Below are 22,664 nucleotides of genomic sequence, written 5' to 3'. Positions count from 1 at the left end.
GACAGCAGAAATGTTAAAGGATGCAAAACTGGATTTCAGATTATCTGGTATGTCCATCTTTAATACTGTCACTGTTAGTATGCTAACATATTTAGGAGCCTGCTCTTTACATAGCCCTATCTAGTCTGGTACCTACATGCTAATAAATTAAAATAAATACAAACTGCAAAATCTATAACTATATTTTTGCAAATAGCACATCAGTATCTGACATTGGACGTGGCTCCTCTGAAGGTTATAAATACTAATCAAAGTTCCTAAACTGTTTGTTTAACAAAGTATAATGATTCCTAAGGTTGGTTCTTTTATTATTTTTACTCATTGATCACAAGTCCCTTGAATTATTTTATGTTTTAATCACCACATGCACTACCCAAGTAAAATATGTTTGGCCTAAATGTGGCTCACATCTGCAATTTTCTAATGGCCACAGTCCTTGACGGATAGTGCTGACTATTGAGTCTCTTTTCAACAACAAGTCCACCTTATATGGGTTGCATGTCAAATGTGTTGTGACAGCTGGGTCATGTCTGGCCCACACAACATACACAACATTTGCTAGTCCTGTGGGACAAATGTTTCTGTTATCTGGGTTGATAATATAATACATGTTTACTTTATCTGTGCATAAAAACCCTTGCACTGATATATTATTATTACTGTTTCAGTGTTATAGTGATCCAAAGTGCTTGATATATTATGTTAAACGGAACACCAGGATACAAAGTTGTTCTTAGAAGTTTTATTTAAATTGAAGACAATTCAAATGACATCTTATCTCAAATTATTCAGAAAAAGAAGTGGCCATAATTAAAAAGTGTCTTGGTATTTTTTTTTTTATAAAAACAGTTCTCACATTGTTGTGTACAAAACATTAAGGACTGTTGGCCAGGAATATTCACAGGATTTCACTTTTATTCCCCCAGTATTAAATAAAAATAAATTACCTACAGTAAATATGCAAATTTCTAGAATAGAGTAATTTTCAGAAGAAAATCAAGACCACACACCTATAAGAACACAAGACCAGTTATTTGGCTTCAAGCCCAAAGATATAAAGTAGTCATAGAAAAAAAAAAGTTGTATTTTGATTTTGCATTTAGAAGCTTTAGCTTCTGTTCAATATCGCATAATGACAATTAGTCTCCAAGCTTTTTACATGCCATAAATACATATTGTCCTCCTATTCATGTACAGTTACATTTTGGTTCAGAAGTATTCATGCAGCTGTTTACACCTGCATAAGGCACAGCTAGCGGTCAATAGCCACAATTAAAGCTTCTAACCCATCAGTAGTGTCTTTTAGATCTTATTCAGACTTAACTAAAAAAAGCTGTTTCCAAGACACAACAATACAATAGGTTCATGCCAACTAATGTCAGATACTTTACAAACATGCAAATATGTATGGCTTCACAATTCTTATTTACCAAATCAACTTCAAGGTCAAGTCATCATTTGTGGAAAATAAGAATTGGCCTAAGAAACAATGTTCGTTTTTCTGTTTAGATGACAATAGACCTAAGGAGACGGAAACACATGATGACATCTCTGGGAATTGGTGGTTGAATTTCATTGCCGTCCAGTCGGAGGTAGCGGAGTCGAGGAGCACTTTCATTAAGTGAATCGCCCAGATCTTCAACAGACACGGGACAGACACCTGAGCCGCTTACAGCTGTAAATAAAAAAAAAGGGAGTTAATGTAATAAGAATGGATAGATTCCAAATGAAAAATTCTAAAGAACTTTCCTTTAAGTAACTCCAGCTTAAATTAATTTCTGATTAAGCAGAAAATAATACACCTAGGCTTACTTTTGATCTTGTTGTGGTCAAGGTGAAGATGCTCAAGGCCTGAGGGAATGAGAGGAACATCAGTCAGCTGGTTGTGGGACAGCTGCAAGTCCAAAATGCTGGAGATGTTAAACACATTTTTGGGGACTCCACTGCTGGCAAGCTTGTTGTGGTTGAGCCTCAGAAATGCCACTTTTGGCAAACCTTTGAAGTAGCCAGCTGGGATCTTCTCAATGTTGTTGCCATCAAGGAAAAGCTGAGTGGTAGAAGGTGGTAGCCCAAGAGGCATGGTACTCAGCTGGTTCTTGGCTAGATTGATCTGTACCAGGTTGTTCAAACCCTTTAGGCTGACTTCAGTCACAGCGTCATCCATCAGCTTGTTACCCTGGAGGTCCAGAAGAGTAAGTTTATCCAGGCCGACGAAGACACCTGCAGGGATCTTGGAGATTCGATTGCGAGACAGACGTAAATGCTCCAGGCTGGCTGGGAGTTGTGATGGCACTGAAGACAAGAGGTTATCGTCCATGTACAGGTGCACCAGGTGAGTCATTGCACTGAGGACACCTTCTTCCACGCCTTCACTAGTGATTTTATTGCGGTTAAGGTTCAGCCAACGCAGCTGGGTGGCATTCTGCAAGGCATCTGTTGACAGCACTTCGATCATATTGCTCTGCAGATACAGGTACCATGTGTATGGAGGGATTTTAGGGATATTCTTCAAGTTTTTATTGTCACAGTAAACAGCACGAGGGAAGTTCGTTGGGCAGCGACACTCTTTAGGGCAGGCTTGAATCTGGGCAATATGTTCCTCGTAAGTTATGTCCTGGCTGACAGTTAGCCCAATCAGGCACCAGATGCTGAGAAGCTTCAGTAGAAGTTCCATTTTGCTGCTCAGCCTGCGTTAGAAATGTTTAAAAAAGAAGAGAGTATTACAGTCAGGAAGCCCTACAGACAAATGTTTTTTCTTTAAAAAATGTTGAGCAGTTATTCCACACTGCCTTAAGAATGCAGTAACTTCTGACCCCCTTTACTAGCAACGGTCTTTGTAAGATGTTTGATGCAATATGTCTAATAACAGGTAGAATATATAAATCATGGCTATCATCAAATACATTTGGATTAGTGTACTAAGTGTTTGAAATAAATCCCAAATTAGTCCCCACCACCTACTCCATCATTAATTCATTTGAAGGTAAGCAGCCGGCTGAGAAGTAGTCCACTCATCCGGGGGTTTACTTGCCTTCCAATTAAGTCTCAAAACACCGGAAGCAAATCCAGGTCAACTTTAATTGTATTAGGCCAGTCTAGAAGCTCAGGTGTAAAGGTGTCAATGCATGCCAGCTTCAGTCTGCATATCTGATGCAGTGATGCATGCAGATGAAAACATATTCAACTAAACATGCAAATGGTGCTAACCCCTGACAGGCGTAAAGGAAGATTAAAGGTGTGATGTTGCAGAAAAGCAATAGATTGAAAGCTCTGCAAGTAAGAAGTAAAAAATAAATGAAAACAAGAACAAACAAAAATCCAAAGTCAGCTTTGCCATCTTCTATACACTCATCTTCTAAGCCACAACTTGATTCCTCTCAGCTACCATCTGGTGCTTGTTTAAATTCTTGATGCACTCCATGTTTGTCTGGAACTCATTTCGGGTTGCTTTCCATAGATGGCCACACTTCAAAGACAAAGGCGGATAACCTCTGCTCGGAGATGTGCCCCTCATTTTTCACTGTAGAAAAGCCAAAGCTTTGTCAATTAGCTTTGGAGTAGAATACTTAGTGCATTGGCAGCAATGTAATTCATGCTTTTATAAAGTTTAAACCCAGTTACTAAAGCTGCAAGATTAACAACTAACAACCACCAACCCTATAATTCAGACAGTATACACGTCTTTGCCTTGCAGTCCAGTCTATCTTACCTTTAAAGTTTCCTTTTGTGGAGTCCTATCAAGTGTGGTCTCAAATGATGAGGATGGCTTTTACGTCCCTCTATTTGTACTGCTGGCTTTTTCATTCATGGTGTGCAAGCCTGTCACTCAGGATGACGTTAAAGCTTCTCTTGGCCAGCTAGAGTCTCCCAGGATCAATGGTCATAATCCTTAATAGATGTGTACTGTCCTAAGCCTTTTCAGTACCTGAGCCATGGCACACTTAGAATGCAGATATACCTGTCCTTAGTTTGCTGACTTCCACATGTAAAACCATTGCTGGTATAATTGATTTAATGCCACTTTAAGAGTCCTTAATCAACCTTTTGTGCTAATTTTATTCATTGGTTGTCCACTATGTGAATGCAGTTAGTGGGATAAACAAAAAGTACACACACATACAGCTCAGTATATTTGTCATGTACAGATGATCATCTCCACCTCCATATCAATGTTTAAAATAAGTACAGAAAGTCAAGAGTTGTCAACCCTGTCTGCACAGATGGCAGAAAAAAAGAATGTGGGAGGGAATTGCTTGGGGATATAAATCTCAGTTTAACTTATTCTGAATAATTCAAGTAGTATAAGACTTCAAGGAAATATAATGCTCCGTTATTAAGATAGAAATATCCATAGTTTAATCAAAAATACTGGGATGGAACAGAGCATTATCTAAAAAACCTGCAGGAATCGGACAATTCTTTGAAATTACCATAGAGAAGGAACAAAAGGTGATACTCATAGAAAATGCCACAATCCAGTTGAATTTTAAAACATGAGGATTTTCCTGAGCAAATTTGACATTATTAGGAGGGGAGGCACGTTTTTCTGCATTACTGCTAAAGCATCAAGCACAAAGCTGACGCACTCTGCTTAAGTACAAAACCTTGCCGGAAGACATGAGAGGTTATGGGAGGGAAGTCATACTTAAGCTGAGGAGATTCTACTGCAGGCTGGCCTTGCAAAATGTTTTGCTGAAGCTCGCTTACATCAGAATTGGTGACCTTTCAACATGCGAGCATAAGACTGTGCTCAATTCTGGCAGTGACGGCAGAGCCTCGAATACAACAGGATAATCCCAGCTCACTTGTGAGGATAGGAGCAACGCTCATCCATGATCAGCCATGCAAACCCATTAGAGCTCCTCCGGTGTTTGCCAATGTGCACCTGTGCACAGTGATTATTCCTTAACACATGTTTGTGATCCTCTACGATCAGTTAAACAGCCAGACATTTGTCCCAAGCACATTTGGAGGAATTATGCATAAAAGACAAGTTGCTATCTAGAATAGTTGAAAGGGCACACATTTCAGTGCCTTAGCAGTGCCTTTACTGGGTTAGCCAAAAAGCAGCTCCTTTACTTGTGATAAAAGACATATAATGGCATGTTGAGCTGTCCAATTTGTCCAATTCGATGCATTTCTATCAGACTACTGTGTTTGCACACACTGCAGACATTGAAATTGATTTACGTGCAACACAGTCTGTTAATGTTGTACTCTAAATATGCTTTCCCTGTGCTACTTTACTATGGCCAATGAGCAACATGGGGATAAAGTCAATTTGATTCATTCATTTTACACACAAATGTGCTATTTTACAGGATCCCCCAAAGAGAGAGAAGCCAAACACATTAAGGTCTCAGAAATGCTCTCTGTATTAAAAGGTTAAGAGGTCGTCTATTGTTATTTTGTTTTTAGTTTTTAATGAGTCATGGCTTCATAGATCTGCAAAGTGGAAACTGTATTTACTAAAAACAAATGTTGGGTAATATCTGCCTGACAGACTAAGGGGAAACACATGCAGGCGAATATGATAATGCTTATTTCCTGCCAGGGGCTTTGTGTCAGAGCCAGCTATGTTAATTACACAATGGCTTTTATTTGCAATGTATGAGTTTTGCATGATTATTTCCATTTGTTGAAATCCTCTTCATGACTTTGAAATATTTGGAAGAGTTGGCATGACTTTCTGTGTCCACAAAGGACAAAAAAAATGTTTTTATGGGTAATTGTTACGTGAAAAAAAAACAGGTTTGGCAGTAAATGCGACTTTCCAAGATGTTTATTTGGAAACTTCAAAAGTACCACAGTTGTTTCTTTGCGGTTCAGTCCTTTCTAGGTGTGAGTGTGTTAGTAAAACGGCTTTAAATTGGTTTAAAAAGTGCCCAGCTCAATCATGATCATAAGAAGAGATAATAAGTGTAGGTTTTTAAATAGAGGTTAGTAAAGTGAAGCCATATCAAAGATAAAGAGCAATCTCATCAGAAATCTGCAAATTCTCTGAACTCTTTCCACTACTCTCTCAAACAGACTCATTGTAAATGAAAGCCAAAATCATCTTTACCTGCTTTTCATTCGACCAGGTGAGTTTTGGTTCTTGTGCTCCTCCAATGATTAGCTTTGATGATTGTCTGCAGTCTCAGTGGTCTGAAGCAAAAGCCCAGCCTAGCCCTGTTTCTTGTATTGTTATTCTTTTGATTCCCCCAAGGCTGCACCTTGGTCACCGGTGCAACCGAGAAGATGGAGCGTGTGTTGTTGGTGGGAGGACGATTGTGTGCGAGCTGGGATGTCCCTTCAGAAGTCTGTGTTGCCTACTTTTTGCCAGCCCAGCATTTTTTTTCTGCATCTTTTTGTCTTCCCCCCATTTTTTTCCATTTTTTTTATAGAACATGAAGTCATGCTTGAACGATTGACAGTTAAGCTGATGTCACCCCACCTTTAAATGGATGTTTTGCTCTTTACTCATAACTCTGGGGGATGGACACATGATTAGTTATGGCTCATTTCAGCTCAAATGCCTTGGGGTACATTTTCTAGGGTGCAAGGTGAGGTTAGATGGTACTTTACACCCAGCTTTTCACAGAAAAAGTCTTGTTTTTGTTTCTCCTACATTGCTCATACAATCAGATACAAGCACGTACACATTTTTTCTGTATTATTATAGGATATTATAGGGTATTATAGGATATTTACTATAAAGTACCTTGATGCAACTGTTGGCACTATCTACAAAAATAATATAATTACACTCAGCAATTTTACTCACCTAGATTGTACTGGAGAAGATTTTACACTGTTTCACTGCAAAAACAACTGCAGAAGACAAAGATTTTCCTTGTGTCTCAAACCGCAATTAAAGTTAACCACTCAAAGTAGAAAGACATTGCAGGGAAAACTGTAATTTTAGTAAATGTGACATAATACACATCAATTTATTGTTCTAATGCAAGCATTTGTACATTTTTCACTGTGATGTTGGCAAATATTTATCCATGGGTATCCAAACCAAGCATGAAGACTTAAATCAAACAAAAGGTGTGCACATTTCAACCCACTTTGTTCTTGCAGTTCTAGCTGGGCTTCTTTTTTTTTTTTTTTTTGCAATACTAGGCTTTCCATGAAAAGGTATGCTACTTTGTTCTATTTATTCCTATTAAATGGCAAAAGGTGAAAAAAAAAAAACCTTTTTAAGAGAACTATAGTGTGTAAGCTTAGTGGAAATTACAAAAACTGGGGTGATTGTTGATTGACACAGTTTATGAGTAAAAATAGTGATAAACAAAAAGAACAGCTGGAGGCAGTCTGGATTGAAGGATGATCTATGAAACTGGGTCGCCAGGCCACAACAGCTGATTATACTTTCACCTGCCATCCCAAGCAGGAAGATATTAGGCTTAAGGTTTTATAAAAGACTTTATTGTCTAGACATAGGCAGCAGGAGCTCTACCTAAGATTTAAATAGGGGCGGCACAGGAGGAAAAGGAGGAAATTGTCCTACACTTGGAATATGATTGTATAAAAACATTAGAAATGTGAAAAAGCTGTTAAAGTAAACATGTTACATTTTGTAATGGTGGTAGCGGTGAGGCAACAGCTAACTCTTTTACCTCCAGATTTGTATCAGGTTTACCTGAGCAAAAATAGCTAAAACAGACTGGATGACATTGGGAAGTGTTGTATTTCCAGCACCCAACGACAGACAGATAACTTTTCATAATTGGGTCAAACTGACGTTTACAGCAGGATTGAATTATAAGAGCCTAGCATGAGTCAAATGGGACATCTGGAATCAGTTTACATAATAGCTATAAGTGCCACGTATAATCAACTAACCTACTCTCTTTAAATGGTGTCTGATCTAATAAGAAAACCTAGACCAATGCACCAAGAAAGACGTTGTTCCAGCGCATATGGTGCTTATCAGCCAGGATTAGCAGTGTTGTTACAGTTCATGTAAAGCTTTGCAAAGGCGCTGGTGATCCTGTGTAAGTTGTAATAAGTGAATGTTAAGTACATACCTAGAGTCAGTATGCGTGTTACTAATTTATTATGCACATTGATAATGAGGTGTGTGCATTAAATACATTATAGATGAGAGAGTTAATCACTGTGAAATTATCGACAGCTGCTTAAGACTCAAGCAAGGCTCAAAATAAAATAAAAAACAGCCAAACCTCAGGCTTAATCTAAGTCTGACAACATGTTCAGAATGATATTTGGCAGCTGTAATAGTTGCCATGTTAACGATCTCATATGAGCAGAATGTGCAGTTAGAATGAAGTGGAATCAAATATTAGTTAATTTTGTAGATGCAAACCTAAAATCTGACTAAATTCTGACCTGATTATTACCCAAAACGGTTAAATTGATGTATTTAAATTATTATTCACGTAGGTGTTGTTTGCAAAAAAAAAAAAAAGGCTGTAAACTGTATATGTTCTCAGATAAAATGAGATGAGATGGCCGCCCCTCCCTGAGCCTGGTTCTGCCGGAGGTTTCTTCCTGTTAAAAGGGAGTTTTTCCTTCCTACTGTTGCTAAAGTGCTTGTTCATAGGGGCTCATATGATTGTTGGGTTTTTCTTTGTATGTATTATTGTAGGGTTTACCTTACAATAGAATAAAACGTTTTTGTGATTTGGTGCTATATAACTAAAATTGAATTGAATTGAAAAAAATGTCATATTTTGTACATGTTGAAACTTCTGCTGTGTTGAGGCTTGCAGAGATTTATAAACAATCTTTTTTAATTTCTAAAACAGGAACAGATAATGAAAATTGGGTATTTTAGCCTCTGACAAGACTCTTCTGAGGATAATTTTTCTGGTGATATAGGCACCTTTTGGTCCTTTTAAGATCTGCAGTTTAACCTCATGGTGAGAAGAATATACAAACACAATATGCAATTAAGTAATTGAGGAATTAAGGTTACATTTTTATTAAAGCGACCGTTTGAATTAGATACAAAGTAAATATGTTAATAAGTGTACTTTGTAGATGTGTCTTTGACGCCTTGAAAACATCTCATATATTCATGCGAAAAAGAAGGACTTTACAGGCACACCCTTACTGCTTCCTTGGAAATTAAGATGGTAAGTAGCAGCTAATCAAATGCATTTGATTAATTAAAAGTGTGACCACCTAAATGACAATAGAGGCTTTGTCAGTTTGATGGTATGGAGCATTGAATTGTGTTAATATAATGCCACAACCTCACAGTACTGGGCATCTAGCAAATTCACCCCAAGGTCAGACCATGTAGAACCTAAAAAACTGCAAAAAAAACCCCAAGAGCTATACTTCAGATTCTACAGGCTTCAGTTAGCAAAATGTTAAAGTTCATGACAGCACAAGGAAAAAGACTGAATGAGTATGTTTGGAAGGGTCACCAGAAAAAAAAGAGACTATTTTCTCTAAAAAGAACATGGCAGCACAGCTTGGGTTTGCAAAGTTGAATCTGAACAAACCACAAGGCCTCTGAAACAATGTCTTTTGGACACACCAGACCAGAGTGGACACGTTTGCTCTATGCCTGACAAAAACCAAACACAGGATATCAGCACAACAATATCAGGGATGAAGGTGGAGGGGTGATGATTTGGACTTGTTCAACAGCCACAGTACCTGGTCACCTTGCAGTCATTGCTCCTCTGTATACCGAAGTATACAGTCAAATGTGCAAGAGCTCAATTTAGGCCAAAACTGTGTCATGCAACACGACAATGATGCAAAGCAGAGCAGAAAATGCACAACCTAATGGCTGAAAAAGAAAATAATCAAGGTGTTGCAATGGCCCAGTTGAATTCCGGACCTCAGTATGATTGAAATGTTGTGGTGGGACCATGAGAGAACTGTGCATGCCAACAAACCTCTATGCATAAACAAATGCCCACAAACCAATGAACTGAAGCCACATTGTAAAGAGAGCGGGCCAAAATTCCGCCACGACAAATGTGAGAGACTGATAGTCTTAGAGACGAGGATTGCTCCAAGTCTTTGCTACTAAAGGTGGTACTACAAGCTACTGAATCATGGGTTGGACTTATTTTTCACAGGACTGAATAAAGTCCAGTTTTTATCACATGACTGCATATGTAATCTCATATTTAATAATTATACATTTTCTTGTGAAGGAAAAGAAAGCATACAACTTTCCAAACACATCTACTTTATATTAACATTCAGTCAGCATGTTTAAATGGATTGTACCTCTCTGGAAAGGAATGTGTGGGTTTTATGTTTTTTTTCCTCCTTCATACCATTAATCCCACATTTCTCAGACTCTGAGTCACTGTTAGTCTGAAAGCACATCATTCTTAAGATGAACATAAAACGTGATGCCTATTTTGTTCTCTACAGTTTCTTTGCAGAGGGTATGTAATCATAATAATAACAATAATAATCATGTTTATCACAGTTGACAGGAAACTAGAAAGTTAAAAATAGACCTTACTGAACAGTGAGATAAGTAAGAGTGGTGAGTCCTCCCTTTTTGTTTTGAAGTACCACAAGGAACCTTTACTGTAAAAACAATAATTTTGAAATCTTCAGCCACTTGTGGTTTCTATTTGAGACAGCTGGGAGGGTATATTTACAGCAAAAATTATTTCTACTTAAGCTTATATCAAGCAAAACCCTGCAACCCCTGCCTACCTCGTGGACCAGCACAGCTGTTTTGCACAGCTGAATAGAAATATACACGTTAGGTTGACTGTGCAGCTCCTTTAAATTAATGGCTAGAGAGAAACCTGCTGAAACAAGATGACGTTGAAGCCCACTATGCACTGTGCTTTGAAAAAGGTTGAATGTAAATAGTATGTTTAAAGAACACTAGCAGGCCTCAGAGAATAAATAAAGAATCTTCTGACTATAATAGAAATCTTATAAGATGTTATTTAAGGGTCTATTTCATTAGTCGTTCTTCTTCCACTCATTTTGTAGTTCCATAACTCAATAGTGGTCATGTACTTACTTATAAAGATTCCTATAAAACTCACACATTTTTTACAAGTGTTACAAAATTGAAATTTAGACTAACCTGCCAATAGGCGTGAATGTGGGTATGAATGATTATCTGTCTTCCTGTATTAGCTCTGCAACAAACTGGCAACCAGTTCATGTACTCCCCTTTTGCCCTTGCTTCTGGGACACACCCCCAGCATTTCTAGGAAATAAGTCCCAAATACAGGATGTCAGATTAGTTAACTCAATTCTTTACATTTACACTAAGTAAGACTTGTAAGTTATTTATAGGCTTACATATAGGCAGGCTTACCAATGATATCATGAAAATATGTTCAAACATAGTTCGTTCAACTGTGTTTAATTTTCTTACAGTGAATCCATGAACAGTTACTGAGTCAAAGGTGTCAAAAGAAGTCATGAAAAAAGGAAAGAAAATACTAGACAGATGTAGTAACCTAATAAAATAGACACACCATTCGATCAACATGAAATTGGTGCCATTTTGATGTAATGCTGGAAAGAAACATTTATCAGTATTAAACACCAACAACAACATAGTAATGAAAGCACCTTAACTGCAAAAGCTGTAGTTTATTCAAAGAGTGGCACCAAAGGGTGCATGCAAGTAAAGAAAATGTTGTATACAAATTAGTAATGTGAATGACAGCAAATAGTTAGGCTTTAGTTAGTATACAGAAACAATCTAATCTCGAGATTACATCATTCTAACATCACAAGGTACAACTAAACAGAGAAACATATCAGCTTTAATAGTAATTTATTCTGAACAGAATTCTAATCCTTTGAAGAACTAGTTAATTATTAGGAGAAAACAGACATTTCTTAGTCAATTATCGTTTATTCAGTAAAAAAAAACCCCCAAAACAAAAGTCAGTCATTGGGACTTCATAAAAATTTGTTTCAAACCAGTTTAAAGTATGCAGTATATAAAGGCAGACACGTTCACAACACTGATATATTCCCTAAAACCGCTATGATGAAAACACGACTGCAACGTAGCTGCTATTATACACCCACCCACCCCCATTTTCTTCTTACTCTACACATTAAATCCAAGTATGCAGTCCTTATGTGCTGGTCCTTTGCACAGCAATGGATTATTATTAATAATAAAATCCCCCTGATTATATTATACATGCTAGACACTGAAACATACAAGACAAGGAAAAAGAGAACACTAGGGCTGAATTAAGACATTGGAAAACTCTCGGTATTATTATATTGTGTCTTTATTCAGTGTGCTCAAAAACAAGTTTGGAATGTTTAAAGTGTGTGTTATAACCAAAGCATAATAATTATTCATCTCATGGAGTTTTCGGTTATTTTTAGATTGTGTGCATTTCAATTTTTTTAAACTTCGTGATTTAGTATTGGTTGGTATGTAGAAATATTGACAATGAGTCATTTGGAATATTTGTTTAATGCCTGTTGAATTTATTGATCTGATTGTACGTGCATGCCTTCTTTTGTATCACACATTGGCTAAGCTATAGATTTGTTCTAAAGCTTGGCCAATGTTTCCCAGATTATCTAGTACCTATGTCGGACATGCAAAGGCATGGCAGTACTACGAAAGACGTATTATTAGGATTTGTGAATCCAGAAGGTTATGGGCTGAGCTTTGTCATGATGATAGAGAAGAGCCGGTCCTTATTCGAACATGATATCTGAGGCTTGGCGCAGGCAGTTGACAGCGTCAGCTGGCATGCTGCTGTGAGTGACGTTGTTTCCATCGAGACGCAGATGCTTCAGACGTGAATAGTTCAGAGGTCCCACGTGCTTGCAGAAACTTGACAGGTCAAACTCTACAAATGATAAAAAGTGGAGATCGTTATAGCTGCCAGTAGGGATTTTTTTTAATATATTTTTTTTTACATTTTCAACCCCTTAACCTGGTAAAGAGAATGACAAAAGTGCCTTGGAGGTGTGCCAAATTACCATTCCTTCAACTGCTCTGGTTGCAGCTGCATTGAAGTCTTTGAGAAAAGGACCCTTCATTTTCCTCAATTGCTTTTTCCCCCTCATCATAGGGGGAATTTTCTTTTTCTTAATTATGGCTATATCGCGAGAAAAATGGATGATAAAGCAGAGAATGCATTGGGGTATGGCAACGTTTTAACTGACATGTTGCTGATATGTGCATTAACTGCCCTTGCTTTGTCGCTCAGATCCACCCCTTTATTTGAGTTATAAGATACTTAAAACACAGTGTAATGCTGTTCAGTTTTTATGTTAAGTACATTTAAGCTTTTTTTTTTAGGTAGTTAAAGTTGGCATCCCAAAATATATAACTAACAAGCTAGTGCTAGCCTTAGCATGTTAGCCCCAAACTTGGCTATGTCAGTTTTTAAAAAGCCAAAGTGATTTGACTAAAAACGAGAGTTTCAAGACTTCAGAACTGTCAATAACTAATCAGAGATGCCATAGTCGCTATGTCCATCCTTTACATGCCTGCAGTCTATAGTTTAAAAGAACCTTGATGAACATTTGCATTACAATGCTTGTTTGCACATGCTGTAGAGTTGGAATTGTGCATTTGCAATCGCACTGCTGCTTCTACTAAGAATCACACTTTTAATAATAATAATAATAATAATAATAATGTTAAATATCAATGGCTTTAAATATAAAGTGAAATAAAAACAAAACAAAACATTGCCTTGTGTTAGCAATGTAAACTTCTCCATTTCTTCTCCATTTCAGGTCACATAAATATACACAGTTTAACCCTTCTTTTCATGTAAAACCATTCATGCTGTAGCCAGCATCCTACTTAATGTCATTTTGTTTTACACAATGTTTTTGCTTTCAGATTTCAGCTGAAAATAAGTTATTTATATTTACAGTTTAAATTGGTTAGTTAGTTTAAATTACTCCCTTCCTCCTGATCTAATAATATGGATGTTTAGCATAGTTGGGTGTCACATGACTGGCACAGAGAACTGGACATGCTAGCCTGTTAATCTTTCATCTGGTTAGACAACATTTAAAAAGGATCGTTTGGAAAGTTCTGAACTTTGTATCAATTACTCTGCTTTTGGAAAATGGTAATGCCAATACCCATGAACAAACTAAATGGCTTCAACCTAGAACCTCTCTCTGGTTTTATATTTGCTAAGCCACGCCCACATTTAAGCTATCCAGTCATGTGTGTATAATTGGCACAAAACTGGCCTAACTAACCAATTAACCTTGGCCGTATTATTTTCACATGTTTAGATATTTCATTGAGAACACAGGAACTCGAACTTTGATGCTGTTCTAAAAAAACTTTAACAAAAAAGGCAAAACATTTAGAATCCTGTGATGTTAAAATGCTGATCACTCACTGTTGATTTCATTTGCCTGAAGGTAGAGTTGCTCCAACTGCTCGTTGATCTCAGGGATAGACTGCAGTTTGTTGAAAGAGAGGTCAAGCTCCAGCAGTGATGTCACATTGAACACTCCAGCAGGGATCCCTGAGTCCACCAGCTTGTTGTGTGAGACTCTCAAGTACTGAAGTGAGGGCAACTTGTTCAGGTATCCTGCTCCAATACTTTCAATGACATTGTAGTCAGCATAGAGCATTACCAGTGAACTGGGACCACCAGCTGGGAGCTTCTTCAGCTTGTTGTGGCTTACATCCAGTGACAGCAGCTTCTTTAGCCCTTTGAAAGCCCCTGAAATGGCTTCAGAGGTTAGGTCATTGTGCTGAAGGTGAATGGAGGTCAAATTCTCCTTGTCAGTCAAGAGTCCAGAAGGAAATTTGGACAGCTTGTTGTTCATAATTCTCAGCTCCTCAAGGGACTTTGAGGGAGGAATGGCTGGCTCTGTAAGGTTGTTGAAGCTGATGAACAACTTCTCCAGGCCTGAGAGTTTGTCAATTGTGCCCTTTGCTATTTTAGCATTAGTGATCTGGTTGTTGTCAAGTATCAGCCAGCGCAGTGTGTCAGTAACATTATCAAACACTCCTGCCTTGATCTCCTCAATCAGATTGTTCTGGAGGTACAGGTACTTGATCCCTGTTGGAACTATGGGAACAAACGTGAGCTTGCGGCTGTCACAATACATGGCGCTGGGGAAATTGAATGGGCAATCGCACTCTTGATTGCAGTTGGGCGATGATGGCCCCATCACTGGATTAGGTTGGTAATCATAGTCATAATACTGGCAGAGGGACAGTGTGACCAGCACAGCCAAGATGGGTACACGCAGAGGCAACATGGTGTCTGCAGATCCAATAGACAGAAAGAAAGGGGAGGTAGGAAATAAGATCAAAATGTTATTATTGAAAATCTGAATATATTAAAAGGAATAAAAAAAAGTAAGAATAAAATGTAATCTTTGAAGTTGAAAATTTGTTAGGATAACTCTTCACCCACCCAAGAGAATGCCACACCCACTCCCCAGTGTATTAAAGCATATTATATGATCAGTCAAGGAAGACATTACTAATTTGGAGAGCACTGAGCCCTAGATTATTTTAATAATCTGTTTGAATCACATCATTATAGCTGCAGCACAAGCCAAACTGCATGATAGATGTTTTTTAAAACATGAATTGAAGCAGCAACATAATGTGGATGTTCCAAGAATACACAAAAGCAGATGTAAATGCTTCGAAGGCACGCTTTACGTTTTCAACATTTAAAAATACATGCTTTCTGGCTACATAATTAATGAAACAAAAATCTATATTCGTTCAGAATCATGGCTTTTCATACTCAAGTCTGCAGACAAAGGAAAACCAGAATAATTGAATCCAGACCCATGAAAAATGCAGACACTGGATCCAAGAGCAGAAGATTATTTTCCAAAGTCTAAAGTCACCAAAGTCTGTCACACAGTCTTTAAAATGCATTGCAGACATATGTAAACAAGTAAAAAACTAAGGCTCACACACCCAAATGCAAATGATCAAACTCCTACTTCTACTCATTAATTGTTAGTGCACATGTATTTTTTTCCTTCTCTGCTGCAGCACCAGCCGGTGCCCTAAAGCCTTGTAGTAACACTTGGTAATCCCAGAAATATGGAAGAATACTCAAACAGGAAATCACAAATCCATGCCCTCAGTCGCAAGCTTACCTGTGCTTCTCTCTCAGTGTGCGTGTGGGGTGGAGGGCCAGTAGGTAAGAAGAGTTTGGTGTTCAAAAACTGGAAGTCTCTGGAGAAAAACACAGAGAGAAAGAAGGAGAGAGGGGGAGGAGAGAGAGGGGTAGATGGAGAGACACAGAGAGGGAATAGGAAGGGGAGGAGAGGAGACGAGGGGACGAGGGGGGGTTGATAGGAGGCTTCTTCAAATAACTGGAGTCCAGGCATCAGATAAATTGAAGATGTCATCAAAATGAATTTCTGAAAGAGCATCATCCAAAAAGTTTTGTAAACTAACCAAGAGCAGGTGCATCAAGTAACAGAAATATTGCACCATATATGACGAAAATAAAAGTAGTTTTCCCTTTTTATTGTTACCTGTCACTATTACAGTCAAACCATGTCATTGCATTTGTTCACACTGGAAAAAACAAACTTTAATTTTAGTAGGTTGTGCGTGGAAATTTTCAAAGGGCAGGAGAAGCTAGGTCTGGAAAAATGTGAAAACAATCTCTGGCAGACCCGTAACGCAGACACTGGTCATGAAAAAGAATAAATTCAGCTGTTCTCCTCGAGCTGTGAATCAGGCTTTGGAAAATTTGACCAAGAAGATAAAAACAGCCAGAACAGACTTACATAACACTTGACGTAAATATTTCTTCTCCTCTGTTTTTGACCAAAAAAGCAGGTCAAAGCAGATCCAATTGATCCCATATGTCTACGATGTAAATTATTGTACTTTTCATTCTTGCACCCTTTATTTTGCTTCCCCACATTCTTTTACAGTGAATCTCTGTGTCATATTCATTTATAAACAAACAGTAAGACAAAAGAAGAATGCGGCCCGTGGTGGCCATAACTTCTCTAAATACTGCAGCTGAATAAGGAGGTTTAGGGGAGTAAAGGGCCAAATGTTTCTCTCATTCGTTGGTGGGCATCCATACCATCAATGCATTCCAGGAATTGGCACCTGGATTTAATTGGTTGCAGTGCAGCCTGTTAGCCGACTCGCATATAAATCATAAACACCTTCCTTGACACACCCCTTACATTTCATGGAGAAAACTCCCACATTTAAATTCTAACAACAGAGTTCTTTTTAACAGTTGGATCCTCGCTACACATAATGACATGCAAAGGTTTCCACAAAGCTATGTGGTTCTACAATTAATGCAAAGGACTGTATGCAGTTTCTTAAACTGTATGCAATTTAAGAAATTAAAAGGCCAATGAGGCATTATAGATATGCAGAGTTTGGAGAGGGTCCTCATGTGTCTCCAAGGAGCTCATACTGAATGGTTTGATGGGACCTAGGAAATGGGACCAACAGAATGTTTATTGGATGCTATTTTTTACGACTATGTTTAGGCACTCACTCCATGTGATTTATTAAAAAACATCCTGCAATTCTTTTGCACCTACAGTGGGATCACGTTTTCTAGCAAGGGGTCAGAGTCAGGGTACAGTCCTGTGAAAACCTTGATTCAAAAGCTTGCAGAAGCACCTTTAGCAGCAATAACGTGAAAAAAATTGTTTTTTGTCTCTCACATTGGATTTTGGCCCACTGTTTTTCACGGCATTACTTCAGTCCACAGAGGGTGTTGGGCATTCATTTATGCACAGCTCTTTTAAGATGCAACTGCAGATCTTCAGGTGGGTTGAGGTCTGGACTTTGCTGTTGTGCTTGGGTTCATTGTTCTGTTGAATGACCCAGTTTGGACCAAGCTTTAGTTCTCGGAAAGATGGCCTGACATTTCCCCCTAGAGTAGAATGCTCGACTCAATGACTGCAACGCGGTTTGTGCATTTTGGCCAAATATCTCCACTTTGGTCTTATCTATTCAAAAGACACTGTTCCAGAAGTTTTGTGGTTTGTCCAGATGCAATTTTGTGAATCTAAGCCATGCTGCCATGTTTTTATTTTAGAGACAAGAAATTTTCTACTGGCAGACCTTCCAAAAAAGCCATCCTTGTTCAGTCTTTCTAGTTGTACTCATGAAATTCAACATCTAAAATGCTGACTAAGGCAAGTAGAATCTAAGATGTTTTTTTTAAGTTTCTCTGAGCACTGCATGGGACAATTTACTGGGACATTCATCTGCAGAGAAGATTGCAGCGCTGTGTTATACCCTCTTAATTAAAGGCACAAATGGTGTACTTAAGTTTTCACTGAAATGCCAAAATGCTAAAATTCCTGTTATAGGTCACTCAGTAAACAAAACTAAGACAAAACAACCCAGTTTAACATGTGACAAATTGAATGAACCTGTCTAAATTCAGAAAGACATAACTCACAAAAGTCTGGATTATCTTTGTTTTACATAGATGATTCATAGATGACAGCTAATGATGCTTTCAAGTTCCAGTTAATGTTCTTTTATTACATAAAACTTGCAGTAAATTTATTTTTATATCTATTTTTAGTAGATATAAATGGCTTAGCTGTTATAGCAACACCTCAAACTCCAGACAGAGATAAGAGATGTCCAGATGGTGGTTATCAACTTTCTTCATAACAACAGGCTTTCATCTTCAGGTACTGTGCACACTCACATAAAAGGGAAGACTTGACATGTTATTTGACTCATCCTTCACACAAAAATCATCAACAGAGCCTCCCCTACCCCAACCAGAGACAACAGCAGAGGAACAGGTGACAGAAATCTATAAAGAACAGAGAATTGATCAAAAACGATAAACTATATTTTAGCTGATGCTCTCTGTGCTGCTGGAAGAGTAATCTATTAACTGCTTTATTGTGATTTATCTGTCACACATTATGTATTACAGCCCCATACTCCCTTGAAAAAAACAAAACAAAACAAACCCCCCCCCCAACAACTGGATTTTGAACCCAATTCCCAAGAAACCTACACTGATCTTTTGTGTTTAGGTGGACACAGACCAGAAGTGGTGTCCAAGTGATAGATGTATATCCACTACTATGTAGCCATGCAGCTGCTCAGCTTCAGTTAATGTTCAGGAGCCGGTAACTTTTGTCTGTTTGGTGCGACGGGCGTCAGGTAAAAACACTGTTACTGTTACTGGAAACAGTGGCTGTAGACAATAAAGCAAATTAGTAGAAGTTGTAGGCCATAAAACCTAAACAATGATCTTTAAATGCTGAGGAGTTCTGCTGAGATACGGAAAAAAAACCTCTCACTGGTTTCCTCATTATGAGTGACTTTCCTCCCACCTCACATTTAATTCATTGTTGCTGAAAATTGGAGCCAATAGTCTAGTGTGCACAAACAATAAAACCTCTTGATAATAACAACTGTCTTTGCATATTCCAGATTATACACTGAATAAAAATATTATTTCAATGGTCTCAGCACAATTGACATATTTGCTACAAGCTGCCCAAAATGTTTATTTCTTTGAGGCGTTTGTACTTTTACCCCTGTTATTGGAACTGTTTTGTATGAACTCAGACTCAAGTTTTTCCAGACTGTTCTTTTAGTTGAGGCTGGAAAACAGACATTTAGTCATTTTGCTTAGTCACTATGTCTCTTTTTGAATGTGTTGATGTCTGCCTTATGCTGTCCTATCCTTTCCATTAGACCAGAGGACTGACACTGGCTCTCACCACAGTTTTCCTAATGCTTTATTAACTGTAACTTGTGTAACTCTTAAGTAATCATTCCAATTAACACATTGTTTTATGTGAAATATTATCTATATGGCTCACATATATAAATTTTCTCTTCATCAAATTTGAATGAGAAGATTGTGCCAAAGTATTTTTTATTTTTATTGTTTTTCCTTTTTCTTTCAGAGCTCAATGTAATAACATACCTTTCCTACATTTAAAAGCCACCGTGATTCCTACTTCCTCCAAAAATATTATATATTGATATATTGACTAACAACTTATTAATCTAAAGGCTGAAGCTAAAAATGAATCACTCTAACCTGGATGACATATTCATACATCCCATGTGTGTCTGACAGAACAGATGCAGATGTAAAACTGAATGCAAGCAGTTAATGGCAAACGCTGGGGCTGAAAATGAAAGTAACATGGAAGTGTTACAAGCCTCTACTGGCCTCTTGAGACTGGTTCCCAGAGGTAGACTATATGTAAAAGATGGCCATAACCAACCCGACATCATCCAATTGGTAAGGTCCTATTGTGAAGCTTTGATTGCAGCATTTTCCTGATTGCCATCTTGGTCTTTTGATCATGATGGCAGAGCGGCGAAACTGACTGAGAAACCTAGGAGCACTTTCCGCCCATGTGGTAGTGACGTACCAGTCACAATGCTCGCACACATTATGTTAGAGTCACACTAGGGAAAACAATGGTTGGACAATATGGCACAACCAAATTTATTTGCAACTCTGTGCAATGAACTTGCGATCTTGTTACATTTGAAGTGGCTGGTTTGAAAAGGGGGACCAGGTTTGTGCCCACAGTAGAAATCAACAGAAGCAGAAATTCCTCCACAAATAGTGATATAGTTGCTGCAGGATGGTTATTTAACTACAAAATGACACTCAGTTTGTACGCATACCTTTGACGCCATGTGGATTAGAGAACATCCAAATTAACTTCAAACTTGTGCACCTTATTCTTATGTTTTTTAAAGTCATTACAAAAGTATGCTGTGTAATCATTCCACCCTGGAAAAAGAGTAGTTCAAACTTACAATATAAAGTGCCCTGAGGCAACTGTTGTTGTGGTTATATATAAATGAAATTGAATTGAACTCCTGTGTAAATGTGAAGTTGCAGAGTGTCTGAGCCATTTTATACTTCTATCCTGCAACTATGTTACTATTGGTGGAGGAATTTATCTATCAAATCTACAAATCTAGATGAATGTAAGCAATTATTGTGATTTATTTCCCCCTTTGAAGGAAGGGAGTATCTAATCAGTTCAAGTTGTTTGTTAGCAGTCTAGTGTCCACAATTTTTAGGATATAATTTTCATATGTTGTGTGATGGAAGATCCCAATAACAGTTCTAGCTGATTTAATTTAGGTGACAATTGGGTGGAGTTAAAGGTCCAGGTCACACAAAATGTGAAAACCTGCCCACAGTTTTTTATGGATCGTCTTCAAACTTCGCAACAATATACTAGGCCTTGGCGGACATGTGTAACTAGACTGACAAAGCAATTCTCCTTGACCTTTATTGTTACCACCCAAGGTTAATCTCTTTGTACTGTAGACGGTAACAGGAATGGGATTGCTACTCATTTGTCGCAGTTAACGGCTGCGTTATGACAAACAAAGTGCATGTAATTGCATCTTATTCCTGTTTCGTTGCTGTCTTAATGCACCAAAGTTGACTTCAAGACAGCTACTGGCTGTGAACAGACCTGGTCCCCATCTTTGAAGCCACCGTATCAAACGGAACAAGATCATAAGTTCAGTGCTTGCAGTCAGTTAAGTTAATGTTAGCCAATAACTTAACACTCTATTTTCTGGTCACTGCTAGCAGTCAATATGGTGGTAACAAAGATCTAATACTGATGCTTCAAATGGCAGAGGCTCAAAAGATGGAGTCCACCTTAGTGATCATATATTGAAATATTCACACATTTAAAAAAAAAACCCCTGAAGCTCCACGTAGCACATGTCCTAATGTTTGTTTTCTTTTAGTAAATTTCAAGGTAAATTACATATGGCTGAGGTTTATGATATTTTTGGAATCAGAAAAAATGGCAGCAAAACAGGAACTTGATTATTTTTTACAGATAAAATCAGATGAATCACAAAAAGGACGAAGGCATCCAAACATGGACATACAAATCACAGAATACTCTTCAAATGTAACTAGAAAAAGTGTTTTTCTTTGGTTGCTCATTAATCTTCGCTGTGTTCCTGTCAATGGTTTTATTAACCAATCTGAAATTATGCTCTTGTTTTGTTATTATCCTTAGTCAGCTTACTTGCTCCCATAAAACATTTTCTTGCTGACTTTTAACACTGTTTTCCTCTTAATTATACTATTTGTCATATCAAGCTAATTTCTTCATGATAGTTGCAAAAATTGCTCAATGATGACAACGTAGTTTGACAAAAAATATATGAGTTAGCGGTTTGCAAAGTAGAGCATTCACTGGGCAACCTTTTTCCTTCTTTTTTCCTTTAGTGAATAGTTCACTTGGCATCTGGTAAAGCACATTAGTTTAACATTAAATGTGAAATAGACACAAAAAATAAATACATTCACTACAACAGCATCATAGATGGCTATAGTCTCTCAGACTAACTGGGGATGAAGCTGGATTTTCTGCAATGAAGATATAACTCTAGCCTCAGTCTTTTAGCAAGATATTGGTAGATCTAGATTTTAAAAGTACCTGCTGCATGACTCTCAAAAATAGCACGCAATTCCAAATGGTACATATGCTAACTTTGTGCAAATGACCTTTTTTGAAAGCTTTGCAATAAAAAGAGACCTTAATGGATACCTTACTTACACAGCATTTGTGCACCATATAATATAGTCTGCACATTTTTACTTCATCTAACCTTCAACTAACCTTTTTTTCTGTATACAAAACATTACATATTATTCTCTTTTTTTAATCAACAGATTTGCATTACTTAATGTTAGACCTTATTTCTGATCAACAGCACACTCAGACAGATAATT

At 37.7% G+C, this 22,664-nt stretch overlaps 2 protein-coding genes across 3 annotated transcripts; both read right to left on the bottom strand.

Moving 5' to 3' along the window:
- Window positions 1-727: 727 nt before the first annotated feature.
- Window positions 728-6,280, bottom strand: kera (keratocan). Of its 2 annotated transcripts, none has more exons than XM_005733494.1 (3): window positions 6,065-6,280; window positions 1,813-2,687; window positions 728-1,675 (listed from the first exon to the last, which is right to left on the bottom strand). In XM_005733494.1, the coding sequence occupies exons 1-3, from the start codon at window positions 6,073-6,075 to the stop codon at window positions 1,506-1,508; spliced, it is 1,056 nt and encodes a 351-aa protein (XP_005733551.1). In that variant the 5' UTR covers window positions 6,076-6,280; the 3' UTR covers window positions 728-1,505. The 2 variants fall into 2 exon arrangements, with proteins under 2 accessions (XP_005733551.1, XP_005733552.1); XM_005733495.1 differs by lacking the exon at window positions 6,065-6,280 and adding an exon at window positions 3,710-3,777.
- A 5,021-nt stretch (window positions 6,281-11,301) lies between these two features.
- Window positions 11,302-16,173, bottom strand: lum (lumican). The gene is made up of 3 exons (XM_005733493.1): window positions 16,051-16,173; window positions 14,313-15,191; window positions 11,302-12,788 (listed from the first exon to the last, which is right to left on the bottom strand). The coding sequence occupies exons 2-3, from the start codon at window positions 15,184-15,186 to the stop codon at window positions 12,634-12,636; spliced, it is 1,029 nt and encodes a 342-aa protein (XP_005733550.1). The 5' UTR covers window positions 15,187-15,191; window positions 16,051-16,173; the 3' UTR covers window positions 11,302-12,633.
- Window positions 16,174-22,664: the final 6,491 nt, after the last annotated feature.

The sequence above is a fragment of the Pundamilia nyererei genome, unplaced genomic scaffold, assembly GCF_000239375.1.
Source record: "Pundamilia nyererei isolate P.nyererei 1_Seehausen unplaced genomic scaffold, PunNye1.0 scaffold00052, whole genome shotgun sequence".
Lineage (NCBI taxonomy): Eukaryota > Metazoa > Chordata > Actinopteri > Cichliformes > Cichlidae > Pundamilia > Pundamilia nyererei.
The sequence above is the reverse complement of the archived record's forward strand: the minus strand, read 5'-3'. Positions and strand labels throughout refer to the sequence as shown.

What these genes read in the sequence shown, in the direction of transcription:
- kera (XM_005733494.1), bottom strand. An exon ending in TGACCACAACAAGATCAAAA is followed by an intron (nt 1,676 to 1,812) that starts GTAAGCCTAGGT and finishes TTTTATTTACAG; the next exon opens with CTGTAAGCGGCTCAGGTGTC.
- lum (XM_005733493.1), bottom strand. Translation starts at nt 15,186, where the DNA reads ATGTTGCCTCTGCGTGTACCCATCTTGGCTGTGCTGGTCACACTGTCC. An exon ending in TCAGGCAAATGAAATCAACA is followed by an intron (nt 12,789 to 14,312) that starts GTGAGTGATCAG and finishes TATCATTTGTAG; the next exon opens with AGTTTGACCTGTCAAGTTTC.